The following is a 14,509-nucleotide window of genomic DNA, read 5'->3' on the forward strand; positions in this document are numbered from 1 at the left end:
CGCTGATGTTGGTGGGAAAAAATAAAAATAGTCCCAAAACCAAATCTTTTTCATGTTTTACGTCTCGTTTTGGTTGTTTCTTTTTACCCCAGTCTCAGCTGTACAAACATGTTTCACCATGCTGACTGTATCTCCAACAACTCACGTCATTTTTCTTGTTTTGTGTGCCGTTTTTGTCATTTGTATCTCATTTTTGTGGTTTTGTGTCATTTTTTCAACTAGGTTTCTGTCTCAGTTTGACAGTTTTGTGTCTCATAATCTTTGTGATTTTGTCTCATTTTTGTGTCTCATTTTAGTCATTTTGTGTCTAATTTTGTCACTGTGTCTCATTTTTGTTTTTTGTGTCATTTTTGTCATTTTGTCTCATTTTTGTGTTTTTTTGTGTCTCAATTTTGTGGTTTTGTGCCTCATTTTGTGTTTTCTTGTGTCTTACTTTTTCATTTTGTCTCATTTTTGTGTTTTTTGGTCTCATTTTTGTCATTTGGTGTCTCATTTTTGTTTTTTTTTTCACTCTAGTCTCAGCTGTAGAAAGATGTTTCACCGTGCTGAATGTATGTCCAACAACTTGTCAACAAGCCTCTGGCAGTAGAAGCTGTGTTTTGTTCAATTACACATAATATTTAGTCAACTCACACAAAAGAAAATATTCATTTACATGCTACATACAAAAAGTCTTGAGACAATTTGAACTGTAATTGGCACTATATGAATGAAATGTAATGTCTGTTAAACACAGATGTTTTATTTTTACTTCAATATAATACAAAGAGTCTCATTTTCTGGTTTAATTATGTAAAAGGACTTTTCACTAGATGTTATCTATAAGTTAAAACATTAAATGATCAATTTACAGCTTTGTAATAATGTTAAACATAAATTTTCTTAGGAATAATAGCAAATGTCTCTAAAATAATGATTATCTAGATTTCAGTAAAAATACAAATTTTTAACATTTCTTTTCTTTTTAAACCGGATTTTACTGGATATTATCTACCATTTAACAAAACAGGAAAAATCTGTAAAAATAAAAATAAATAAACTTTTCAATCCCCAAAATAAGACGAGATGTTAAAGATACATTTAGCATGGCGAAACATCTTTTAGTTGAGACAAGGGTAAAAAAAAGAAACAAAACGAGACACAAAACATGAAAAAACATCAAAAATGAAACAAAACGACAACAACGACACCAGTTTTTGGAGATACATCCATCGCAGTGAAACGTCTCAAACAATCCTGTGGACATGATGTTTTATTCTTTCCAGTGCTGCTGTTTGTGGAAAAACTAAACTTTCAGCTGTTCATTATTTTTTGGCTCTTTAGCAGAGAGTTCATGCGACCAGCCGAGATGCTGACCAGCCGAGATGCTGACCAGCCGCGACAGACTGCCGAAGGACCGGCGTTTTTCACGGCCACCGAGGCTCATGTGTCCGACCGGGAGCTGGGATTAGCGTCGCTGTCACCTCTGGGTGCTGGTGTCGCTGCAACACTTAATTAAAACGATGAGGGCCGTGGAGGCGGTGGTGGCGCCCGGCCCGCCAAGCCCCACTGGCAGCGGGCAGCGAGCCCAAACTTAGCAGCCCCCTGGGCGGTGGCGTCAGCTGGGGCAGCACTGCCAAGCCGAGGTGATGACGGCGGACCGGGGGTTAATGGGAACGTTTAGAGGAAGTCTTTTTGTGGCTCCCAAACACTTCTGGACCCTCGGAGCTGCTGTCAACAAGTCTCTCGCGGTGGAGCCTGTGGAGCCGAGTGGTGTCGTGCAGTCTGGTGTTAGCATAGCTGATGCTAACACCAGACTGTGCAAACAACGCCACATATTATGGTTATTGAAACCTTATTCTATCTCCATGTTTCCTTTCTACTCTGCTCATCAGCTGTAGAAAGATGTTTCACCATGCTGGATGGATCGCTAACAACTTGCATTGTATTTTTTGTTTTGCGTCTCATTTTTGCAGTTGTGTCTTGTTTGATTTTGGACCCCAGTCTCAGATGTAAAAAGATGTTTCACCATGCTGAACGTATCATCCAACAACTTGTGCCATTTTTCTTGCTGTGTTTCTCGTTTTTCATATTTTATGTCTCCTTTTGGTTGTTTATTTACTCTAGTCTCAGCTATAGAAAGATGTTTCACCGTGCTGAATGTATCTTCCAACAACTTACTTAAATTTTCTTGTTTTGTTTATCCCTTGTTCTGTGTCTCATCAAAAAGTCTCCGCCAGTGGAGCCTGTGGAGCTGAGTGGTGTCACACAGCCTCGTGTTAGCATCACATGCTAACACAAGGCTGTGCAATGCCATGTTAGCGCTGTTGATGCTAATGAGACCTGGACCAACAGTTGGACCTGCTGTTCAACAGGTCTCCAGCGGTGGAGCCGAGTAGTGTTGCGAAGCCTCCTGTTTGAGTCAGATGCTAACATGAGTCTGCGCAACACCACTTGACCTCGTGTTAGCGATGCCAGCACTAATGAGACCTGGAACGATCGTCGGAGCTGCTGCTGCTTTACCACATCAATAAGCCTCCAGCGGTGGAGTCTGTGGAGCCGAGTGGCGTCGTGCAGCCTCGTGTTAGCAGCGCTGACGTTAATGAGACCTGGACCAACCGTTGCTGCTTCTGCTCCTTCACCACATCAACAACTCTCTAGTGGTGGAGCTGAGTGGTGTTGCGTGGCCTTGTGTTAGCGTCTGAAGCTAACAAGAGGCCGCGCGTCACCACTCGACTCAATGTTAGCATCTGATGCTGTCTGATGCTAATGACACCTGGACCAACAATCGGAGTTGCTGCTCAACAAGTCTCCAGCGATGGAGCTTGTGGAGCTGACTGGCATCGTGTTAGCTCGGCCTCATGCTAGCTCGGCCTCATGTTAGCAGCGCTGACGCTAATGAGACCTGGACCGACGGTCGATACCTCTGCTTCTTCAAACACAACAATAACTCTCCAGCGGTGGAGCCAAGTAGCGCTGCGTGGCCTTCTGTTAGCTCAGCCTCCTTTTAGTGTCAGACGCTAACAGGAGGCCGCAGGACTCCAATCAACTCAATGTTAGCGTCTGATGCTAATACCACCTGGACCAACCGTTGGAGTAACAAGTCTCTGGCAGTTGAGCCTGTGGAGCCGAGCGGCGTCGTGTGGCCTTGTGTTAGCGCAACAGCATTGATGCTAATGACACCTGGACCGACTGTCAGAGTTGCTGCTCAACAAGTCTCCGGCGGTGGAGCCTGTGGAGCTGAGTTGCTTCGTGTTAGCTCGGTCTCATGTTAGCGGCGCTGACGCTAATGAGTCCTGGACCGACCGTTGCTGCCGCCGCCTCTTCACCACGTCAACAGCTCTCCGGCGGTGGAGCCTGTGGAGCCGAGCGGCGTCACGTTAGCGGCGCTGACGCTAATGAGAGCTGGACCGGCCGTCGCTGTGGGCGGCGGAGGAGGCGGAGGAGGAGAACCCGGCGACGGGAAGATAAAGAGATGATGACACCAGCTGGAGTCGGCGGCGGCTCAGCGCTGTCACATAATTCCTCCCTCCGGTGCGTCGGCCGAGTCAGAAAAATGGAGGAGTTTAACGGCAGCGCGCCTCCTCTCGCTGTTTTCCTCCCCGGCCTCCGTCCTCCCCCTCCTGACGGAGCTCCAAACAGAACCTAATTGGGTTTCAGAGTGGGAGGCCAGACCTTGACAGACAGGAGGTCAGCGTAATTGCTGCTGGCCATATTTAACATTAAGATAATCAGGCCATTAATTACCCTTTGGATCATTAAATCAGCCACTTGCAAAATGAAATTTCGGCCTCTATTACTCACTTGAGAGACCACGAGGGGAGGCGTTGTTCATCCATCAGCCTCCCCCCTCTCCCAGCCCTCCCGCCGCCCGGACAAAAGCCTCCGCTCATTTCCATTCCTGTGTTCGCCTCCCCGCTACGATTTATGGAGGAGGCCTCGCTCCGACACGTTTAAGCCTCTTTAACACACAACACAACACGTGATTAACAGGAAGATAAACCATGGCTGATTTAAAGAGCCGCACGTCAACAACACCGGCTTATTACAGGAAAAAACACACCGCTGGAGTTTAAATGGTCCGGATCCACTCAGAACGAGACAAAATAAGGAGCATGAAGACGGTGAACGATTAAATATCTGGATGATATTTAACATGTGGACACAAAACAACACAAAGAACAAGGAGGGGAACTGGACATAAAGCGACTAAATGAGAAAAATAAAACACAAAAAGCAAAAGTGAGACACAAAAGGAGAAAATAGAGACATGAAAATACAAAAACGAGACGCAAAATTACAAAATGAGCACAAAATACTAAAAGGGTGAGAGAGAGGGTGAGATCAAAGCCAAGAGTGAGATAAAGGGTGACATAGAGTTAAAAAGAGTGAGATAAAGGAAAAGGGTGAGATAAAGGGTGACATAAAGAGCTACAAAGAGTGAGATAAAGGAAAAGGGTGATATAAAGGGTGAGATAGAGTGCGATAAAGAAAAAGAGTGAGAAAAAGGGTGAAACGAAAGTGAGATAAAAGATGAAAGGTGAGATAGAGTGTGAGATAGAGTGAGATGAAGGTTGACATAAAAGGTAAGACAAAGAGTGAGATAGAGGTTGAGAAAGAGTGAGATAAAAGACAGAGAGTAGTTAAAATATAGGATGATAGAGGGTGAGATAAAGGGTGAGACAGAGGGTGAGATAAAGGGTGAGTCAGTGGAGCATCTCTGGTTAACTGAGATTTTATCGACTCCAACAGGAATAAACAGGAATCTGACATGGAGGTCGATATTCTGCACGCGCTCAGTAGAGCCTCTGTGTGGAAGCTGTTTCACCATGCTGGATGGATCCAGAACTACTGCGGTCGTTTTCACCTTTTATCTCGGTTTATCTCATGTTTGTCATGTTGGGTTTAGTGTCTCTCTTTCGTGGTTTTGAATCCTGTTCTTGTAATTGTTTTCCTCACTTTTGTTGTTCCGTATCTTGTATTTGTCATTTTCGTTTTTTGTTTTTCTGTTTCACTTTTGTCAGTTTGTCTTATTGTTGTTGTGTCTCATTCCTGTCATTTTGTGTCATTTTTGTTTAAATTTGGTTTATTATTTTGCAGCCCATTTTTTTGTATCTCATTTTTGTCATTTTTTTAAATCTCATGTCAGTATGTGTATGTCTTTTGTCATTTTGCATCTCATTTTTGTCATTTAGTGTCGAGTTTGATGTTTTGTATCTTGTATTTGTCTCTTTTTTGTGTTTTCCAATCATTTTTTGTCACTTTCTGATTTGTTTTTCTACCTCACCTTTGTCATTTTGCATCTTGCTTTTGTTGATCATGTTTTTGTCATTTTGTTCATTATTTCTGTCATTTTGTTTGTTATTTTGGTCATTGTTTATTATTTTTCTACTTTTGTCTATTATTCTTGTCATTTTCCAATCCATTTTTATTTCTTTGAATCTCATTTTTTAATTTTTTGTCATTTAGTATCTAATGTCTGTGATGCTTCGTCTTATTTTTGTCCCTTTCTGTGTATCTTTAAAATCACACTTTGCTCATTTTGTGCCCTCCTCTTGTTTCGTATCTTGCTTTGGTCAATTTGTGTCTCATTTGTGAGATTTTGTTCGTTATTTTCATCATGTTGCGTCTCATTTTCGTCGTTTCCACACGTTAAGCCATTCTGCCCAATCATTCTGGACGGATTTTCTGTCTTTTTGCATCTTTTACGTCCATCTCAACCTGCGGTTCTGATTTAATTCACTTTTAATTTTCATTTCTCTGCTCTAATCATTTGTTTTTACATTAAAATCCGATGCAGGTGTAATAATCACATGTGAGGCACTAAAAGGGACAAAAACCAGCACATAAATAAAGCATAATTGAGCGAATATCGCTGCGAATCGACAGGCCGGTGTGTGCCTGTGTGAGTGTGAGCGTGTTGTGTGTCTGCAGAGTAATTATAAGGTGCTTCTGTTGACTAATGAGTGCAGTGGGAGGACGTGGAAGTCGATCTTTATGCGGATGGCAGTCGGCTCTAATTTGTTATGATGGCTGCTGCTTCCCAGAGCTGCAGCCCATAATTACACAACCACACACACACACATTAACACACACACTGATCAACATCACGCCAAAGTTCATCCATTAGTTTTAATCTCCTGCGGTCGCCAGCGTCGATACCCGGAGCTCCTCGCTGCTCCTCGCTGCTCCACGCTGCCCCCTGTCTGCAGCCGCCGGCCCGTTTTTAATCACCACTGGTTTGTTTTTTACGGAGACACGAATCAATGGAAACACGATGACCACGAAGAGAAGCACAGAGAGGAGTCAGGAACGTCTTCAGTTACTGTTAAAAAGACAGAAATGATCCAGAAACCTGCTCTGGTCATCAGGAAGAAGTTTCACCAGGAAGAACATGAGGAATGGATCCTCAACAACCGGAGTCGGTTTTGTCGTTTCCTGTCTCATTTTTCTCATTTTCCAATTTTTTTCTCCATGTATTGCGTCTCATTTTCCTAATTTTGTGTCTGTTTTTCCTTATTTTGTCTGAGGTTTTTTTCATCGTGTCTATTTTTTTCTTATTTTGTCTCATTTTTACAAATTTTGCATCTATTTTTCTCCTTTTGTCTAATTTTTCTTACTTTTGTTTGTCATTTTTTATCATTTTGTGTCTCCTTTTGTCTCATTTTGTGTTGTTTTTTCTAATTTTTCTATTTTGTTCTCATTTTGTGCCTTGCTTTTCTCATCTTTTCTTATTTGCTGTCGTTTTCCTCATTTTCCCAATGTTGCGTTTCATTTTCCTCATTTCTGGTCTCAGTTTTTCTTATTTTGTCTGAGTTTTCTCATTTTGTGTCTCATTTTGGTGTACTGTTTTTCTATTTTTGTGTATATTTTTAAAATTATGTGTCTCATTTCCCTCATTGTGTCTCGTTTTTCCTTTTTTTGTGTCTCATTTACAGACGTTTTCCCTTTACTCTGCTCACCATCAGTAGAAAGATGCTTCACATGCTGAATGGATGTCCAACAACCTGCTCCTCTGTTTACTGTTTCTGAGCCATGCTGCATTTATTTATTCATCTAGTAGCTTTTCAGTCTAAAACACTCCAAACTGATGCGATACTCAGCCGGAGAAATTTTAAATTGTCCAAAATGACTTACAATTTGGCCAAAATAACAAAAAAATGGCCAAAGTGACGGAAGAACTGTCCAAAAATGAAATCATATTAAGTCTAAACTGACCAAAAATAAATATAAAAAATGACTGAAACGTGTCCAAAATTATTAAAAATTTGCCCACAACGACTTAGAATTTGACTCAAGTTGGAGATTCCTTTGGGCTTGGTATAGTTTTAAAAATACATAATATAGATGCAATGTAAAACCAAAAACCAAACCAGAGAATTCACCTGAAACAACCAGAATCAGCCTGATGAAGCCAGAAGCTGAGAAAGAGTGAAATACTCTTTCAGGTAAAAGTACCTGATAAGTGGTGTTGTAGCTCTAAAGCAAAATATTAATTTGCTAATTCCCAGCTGAGTCCAGTTAACATGAACAGCAACTCACATGACGAAAGGTGCTAACGATTGTGAAACTGCCTGGTGAGGGATGTCAGGGCGGCACTGTAAGTACCTGATAGGTGGGGTTGTAGCCTAATTTCTTACTGACCAATGGGAGTCCAAAGTATTCATCCTCAAACTCAACTCACATGAACAACAACTGTATGACTAAAGGTGAACATGATAGTCAGACCGTCTGGTGAAGGAGGTCCAGACGGCATCATAAGTACCTGATAAATGTTCAAACACCTTCAGGAACCATAAAGAAGTCCAGCTGTTCCTACCTGCTGGCGTCTGGTCCGGGTTTGAGGCGTCCCTGAGTGTTGGCCTCCCACACGCTGTTGGCCAGCTCGTTGCCGATGGCCGACATGACCTTGATGAGCTCCAGGGGCCACTCGTCCAGGTCCAGGGACCGGACCCTGGACAGGTGGGTCCCCAGGTTCCTGTGGATCCCCGAGCACTCGATGCAGATCAGGGCCCCGAGGTTCAGACTCGCCCAGTCCGGGTCTGAGGAGACAAGTTGTGGGTTTTAGATGACGAACTTCACGCCCAACAGGAAGACTCCATCGAGATGTCTGGTTTTAGACCTGGAGCTCGGAATTCTGGGTAAATGTAGAGATTTTAAAGGAAAACAAAGCAGGATGTCTCCCAATAGCTGGTTTGGAGTTTTTACTACCCACTGTATTTAAATGGAAAACAATCAATATTTTGTCTTTTATTAAAAAACAACAACTACAGTGACATCATGTAAATAAACTTTCATTTAAAGGGTTAAAATACAGAAAAAAATGTAATTTATTTGCTAGTTATGATGATAATAAATAACACAAATAAATCATGATTCTGTTGTTTTCTTTAAGATGCTGTGCTTTATTTTACTAAACCTACATCACCTGCACTGTGTTTCTATGTATGAATTCAAACAGAAATAATATATTTTAGATGCTAAAGTTGGTTAAACTCACTCTGAGCTTCACAGTCGGCACAGCGACCGTTTCCTCGGATACTTCTGATGGACTGCAGAGCCATGGCCTCCGTCTGGCTCGGCAGACGAGACTGAAACGAGAAAAACAAGAAAAGACGTTCATTTCTACGACCTCCTCAGGTTTCTGGTGCTTACAGAGGATAGTTTTACCACCTACTTTAGTATTTAAGGTCCTGATTGTTTCTTTATGATGTATAGATGTGAATAAAATGTGCAAAAAAGCTAAAAAAAAAACGAATTAAATGTGCAACAAATGTGAATTAAATGTGCAACAAAACCTAAAAAACCCCGAAATAAATGTGCAAAAAATTTGAATTAAATGTGCAACAAATGTGAATTAAATGTGCAACAAATGTGAACAAAATGTGCAAAAAAACCTAAAAAAATACGAAATAAATGTGCAACAAATGTGAATTAAATGTGCAACAAATGTGAATTAAATGTGCAACAAATGTGAACAAAATGTGCAAAAAAAACTAAAAAAATACGAAATAAATGTGCAACAAATGTGAATTAAATGTGCAAAAAATGTGAATTAAATGTGCAACAAATGTGAACAAAATGTGCAAAAAAACCTAAAAAAAATACGAAATAAATGTGCAAAAAATGTGAATTAAATGTGCAAAAAAAGCTAAAAATACGAATTAACTGTGCAACAAATATGAATAAAATGTGCAAAAAAAACTAAAAAAAATACGAAATAAATGTGCAAAAAATGTGAATTAAATGTGCAAAAAATGTGAATTAAATGTGCAAAAAACCCCTAAAAAATACAAATTAAATGTGCAACAATAGTGAATAAAATGTGTAAAAAAAATGATTTAAATGTGCAAAAAATTGGAATAAAATATGTACAAAATGTGACTTAAATGTGTATAAAAAAGTAAGAAAGTTTGGATGCTCGTTGGATTTACTCAATGAAAACAGAAATTAACATGAATATAAATTAAAGCATCTTTCTGTGGCGTTAAAACGTCTGACAAAGGATTTAAAGACGATGTAAGTGCTGTTTAGTATCGTACTATTAAGTAAGACTCAGACGATGTAGAAATCTATAATATGAATTATAAATATGTGGGAATAAAGACTGTACTATAAGTGTCTGATTAGTGGCGTCTGACATCTCTAACTGTGGGTTTGACTGTTTTTTCTTGAATATCTTCACTATAAAATCTGTCAAACTGAGCTGTTTAAACGCTGACAGGAGGCTTGTTTTAGGTTTTTTGTTCCTTATTGTTGAGGTTAAATTTAGTGGAAACCAACGTTTGACTGTGAGAAGGAACAGAACGAGAGGAAGCGGAGGAAGAGCCCGAGGCGTCAACACAGCGACTCGACTCAGGTGGAAAATAACATCAGTAATTGGTATTTTATAATTATGTGAGCGGCTCTCTGACTCTCCACGCAGCTCCTGGTTTATTAACGTAAAGATCTGAACTAGTTTACCGTTTATGTGGATGTTTCTACCAGATCAGGAATCCAACGCTGATAAATTATCTGCTAGAAATAGGAGAAAACTAAAAGGCTCTTGGTCCAAACACATTTTATATTTCTGTTTCTGGAAAACAAAATATTCTGTAACATAAATCAGAAAACCAGGACCCACCTTGTTCTTGCTGCTCTCACAGGACTGCAGACTGGCCAGGATCTGGCTCTCGATCACCTGAACCCAGGCGTCTCGTTCCTCGTACGACGTCGCCTCAAAGTGCCACGACTGACCGGTCAGAGACACGATGGTGAACTCAAAGTTCTCCTCTTGTTCTGGAGGAGAAAAAGAAAAACAGGGTCCAGGGTCAGAACCAGAACCAAACAGACACAAGCAGAAGATCAGGAGATCTCACGAGTGTTGGACCAAAGTGTCCTTTTCACTTTTGCTAAAATTAAAAAACAGAACTACAAAGAAAATGTTTAAAAAATCTGAATGAAACATGCAAAAATTATCTGAAAATATTAAATACATGTGCAAAAAAAAACTGTTCAACAATATAAACCCCCTCCCCCAGTCAGACGTTACGGGGCGGAACGAATATTCGGATATTCGTATTTAATAGGGCCTGAATATCCGGAGACCAGAAACCACTATTTAAGCGAGCCCTAAAAAATATTAAATATATGTGCAAAAAACACTTGTAAGAACTGTTTCAAAAAATATGAACAAAATGTCCAAAATAGAAGAAAAAATGTATATAAAAAATATAAAGCCTTACAAAACTATTAAAAATATGCCATAAATGTGCAAACAATTTATTTTTAAATAGACTTTAAATAACTAGAAATAAAAAATATGAAAATAACGCAAGAAAGAAGAAAAATTGTTTAAAAATGTGTATAATTTTATTATTGAGAAAATATCTGAATAATACAAATAAATTATGCAAAAAACATGACAAACACTTTTTCATCTGCAGAGTTAAAAAGTGCCTCATTTAGAAGCTTCGCTCGACTATTTTCTTGTTTGATATTTTGACATCCTCGTTTAACAGATGATGTTATTATTATATTCGTGTTTTGTGAGGTTGTGAAGAGGTTTTCTTGGTTTCTAACTGTGGAATGTGAAGAATTCCTGGAGAATAAAGGAGGTTTTGTTCAGTTCAGGCAGGCTTGGTCTGAAGACACCTGTTGACCTGAAGCCATGATGACAGGATGTCCCCTAACCCCAGAGGTTAGCCGCTACAATCAGAGACATGTGGACGTTACCCACAATCCTTAGAGGCTAACGGGACCATCAGGGCTCTGTCAGGTCTAGAAAGAACCATAGTACCACTAATCAGGTTTAGAAGGAGTCATAGTAGCACTAATCATGAGGTCTAGAAGGAGTCATAGTGCCACTAATCAGGTCTAGAAGGAGTCATAGTTCCACTAATCAGGAGGTCTGGAAGGAGTCATAGTGCCACTAATCAGGTCTAGAAGGAGTCATAGTTCCACTAATCAGGAGGTCTAGAAGGAGTCATAGTTCCACTAATCAGGAGGTCTAGAAGGAGTCATAGTACCACTAATCAGGAGGTCTAGAAGGAGTCATAGTGCCACTAATCAGGTCTAGAAGGAGTCATAGTTCCACTAATCAGGAGGTCTAGAAGGAGTCATCGTTCCACTAATCAGGAGGTATAGGAGTCATAGTAGCACTAATCAGGAGGTCTAGAAGGAGTCATAGTGCCACTAATCAGGTCTAGAAGGAGTCATAGTGCCACTAATCAGGTCTAGAAGGAGTCATAGTACCACTAATCAGGAGGTCTAGAAGGAGTCATAGTTCCACTAATCAGGAGGTCTAGAAGGAGTCATAGTACCACTAATCAGGAGGTCTAGAAGGAGTCATAGTGCCACTAATCAGGTCTAGAAGGAGTCATAGTTCCACTAATCAGGAGGTCTAGAAGGAGTCATAGTTCCACTAATCAGGAGGTATAGGAGTCATAGTAGCACTAATCAGGAGGTCTAGAAGGAGTCATAGTGCCACTAATCAGGTTTAGAAGGAGTCAAATACCACTAATCAGGAGGTATAGAAGGAGTCATAGTGCCACTAATCAGGAGGTCTAGAAGGAGTCATAGTACCACTAATCAGGTTTAGAAGGAGTCAAATACCACTAATCAGGAGGTGTAGAAGGAGTCATAGTACCATTACTCAGAATGGTGAGAACCTGACCAGGACTACCACAGTGAATGCATAGTCCTGACAGCGAAGCATGGAGGTGGAAGTGTAATGATATTGATACTGTAAGACATAAATAGATGAACCATGAATGCCAGAGGACATATCAAAACCCAAAATGACCACAAAGAGACACAAAAAGAGCTCAAAGTTGAAAAACAAACTTAGACACACAAAATGACCACAGAGACACAAAAAGAGACAAAATTACAATAAAAAGACACAAAACAACCACAAAGAGACACAAAACAACCACAAAGAGACACAATTACTCCAAAATGATGAAAACAATGGAGCTGTTGTGTTGGATGCATAATCCCGACAGTGAAGTGTGATGGTAGAACAGCAATATTAGAATATAGAAAATGTGAATAAAATGCCAGTGAAGTATACTAAAGTTAAAATGTTTCTTTATCTCATTTTGTATCAGAATATTTAGCTTTTTTTAGTCAAAACAAACCCAATAAAAGTTGACATTTATTAGCACTGATGCTAACGGTGAAACCCTCCGTGTTTTTGTGCGCTAGCTTAGTCATGCTACATGTTAGCGGTCACATTTGGAAGCCATCAGATCAGACTGAGGGCAGCTCCTGTTTACAATTACCCCAGTGAGGGGTAGGAGGGGGAGGAGGGGTAATAGCTCCATCAAAGGGCCCCAGAATTCCCGGGATTCCTGGGTTTCCTGTGAAGCCGCTCGGTAATCGCCGGAGCAGCCGATCGTGACGAAGTTTAATCAGTCGAGTCGCTGCTCTAATTGGCAGCGTCTCGTTTGGGATAATCAATGAACAGGAGGAAGCCTGAGGCCGGACCGGGACGCTCCAGGATCAAACACCAAAAACACCTTTTCTGTCCGCAGATTCTCCTCCTCAGATTAAAGTCCTCATCTCCGAGCTGCTCGAGGCGCCCAAGAACCGGCCAGCAAGTTCATTAAAACCCAAGTTCACAGGTGAAAACTGAAAACGAAGGAAATGTTTCAGCTTTTTATCCACCACAGGAGCAAAGTTTATTATCTGGACAGGAGATTCCAGCTCATCCAGCCTGGAAATCCTCGTTTAACTGGAATTATTATCAAACGACTGACAACGAGCGGAGCAGCAGAGGACAGAAAATGAGCTAAAATGAGAAGAAAATGGAAAAAAAATGTCATAATGCTAAAAAATGAGAAGAAAACGTAAAAAAAATATGGATAAAATGCACAAAAAATATGAATAAAAGTTGCAAAATATATTAATAAAATGTGCCAAAAATACAAATAAATTCTCCAAAAATAAGAACACAACATACAAAAATCAGTAATAAAATATGCAAAACATATAAACAAAACATGCAAAAAACAAATAAAAAGTGCAAAAAATGTGAATAAAATGTGCAAAAATATAAATTAAAGTAGCAAAATATATATGAATAAAATGTGCCGAAAATACAAATACAATGTGCAAAAAATTTAATTAGCAAAATATATGAATAAAATGTGCAAAAAAATACAAATATAATTTCCAAAACAGGAATAAAGTTTGCAAATTGTGTAGCTATTTCAACATATATTTTATTTATATTGTTTGGGCATTTAAAAATATTTATTTGTATTTTTTGCACCTTTAATTGATATTTTTCACAATTTAAATTGATATTGTTACACCTTCAATTGATTTCTTTGCACTTTTAATTGACATTTTTGCACCTTTAATTGAAATGTTTATGTTTAATTGATGTTTTTACATTTAATTGATATATATATCTTTATTTTTTTGTCCTTTTCTTCACAGTTTCTGCTCTTCTTTAAATCCTCAGATGATTTGCAGGTTCATGAAAACATTCCGACTTTAAAAACGTAGATTTTTTTTAAACGTTTCCGTGCAGAAACGAAGCCTAATGAAGGACGAACTGCTCATGAAGCAGCTCTGAATCACGGCCGCTGAGCCCTGCAGGGTCAAGCATCCCATCATAATTAAATTCCCATGATTCTCTGTTTTCAGGGTGGGGGAGGCGGCTTGACAATTATGGAAACCAACAATCCAGAAAGGCCTCGAATTAAACGCTGCTTCTGGATTTAAATGGTGCACGACGAGCAACGAAACGAGAAACCACCCCGACCCAAACGAACCCGGCGGGGAGTCAAACGACACGATGTTTAGTCTGATTTAACGTCAGCAGTGGAGAAAATCTGCTTTATAGGCGGATTTACACCCTAGTTTTACCTCTAATGGAGGATTTTACTCTCAAATATTACCTTCAAGAGGTGGTGGAGATCAAAAATGGAGCTAAAACAAAGTAACTATTGAATAGTCATCATTTCTACACAAAAATGAAGAATCGTGTTGGTTTGTAGCTGCTGGACATAAAAAATGTGCTTTAAAGATGACGTATTTG

At 39.8% G+C, this 14,509-nt stretch overlaps 1 protein-coding gene and 1 long non-coding RNA gene across 6 annotated transcripts in view; one reads left to right on the plus strand and one right to left on the minus strand.

The window, feature by feature from the left end:
* Positions 1-14,509, minus strand: part of agap1 (ArfGAP with GTPase domain, ankyrin repeat and PH domain 1) — a 158,764-nt gene that overhangs the window by 19,093 nt on the left and 125,162 nt on the right. For all 5 annotated transcript variants that reach the window (XM_051941658.1, XM_051941657.1, XM_022214767.2 and 2 more), the window contains 3 exons: positions 10,103-10,257; positions 8,480-8,570; positions 7,799-8,021 (listed from right to left, as the gene is read on the minus strand). In XM_051941658.1, the coding sequence (XP_051797618.1) occupies positions 7,799-8,021; positions 8,480-8,570; positions 10,103-10,257 (469 nt within the window). The remainder of the gene's footprint in view (positions 1-7,798; positions 8,022-8,479; positions 8,571-10,102; positions 10,258-14,509) is intronic.
* LOC127531778 (uncharacterized) lies at positions 10,907-13,240 on the plus strand. Its single transcript, XR_007938868.1, has 3 exons — positions 10,907-11,465; positions 11,692-11,824; positions 12,019-13,240. It is a non-coding gene; the product is annotated as an uncharacterized LOC127531778 (long non-coding RNA).

This window comes from Acanthochromis polyacanthus, chromosome 22, assembly GCF_021347895.1.
Source record: "Acanthochromis polyacanthus isolate Apoly-LR-REF ecotype Palm Island chromosome 22, KAUST_Apoly_ChrSc, whole genome shotgun sequence".
In the NCBI taxonomy this organism is placed as follows: domain Eukaryota; kingdom Metazoa; phylum Chordata; class Actinopteri; family Pomacentridae; genus Acanthochromis; species Acanthochromis polyacanthus.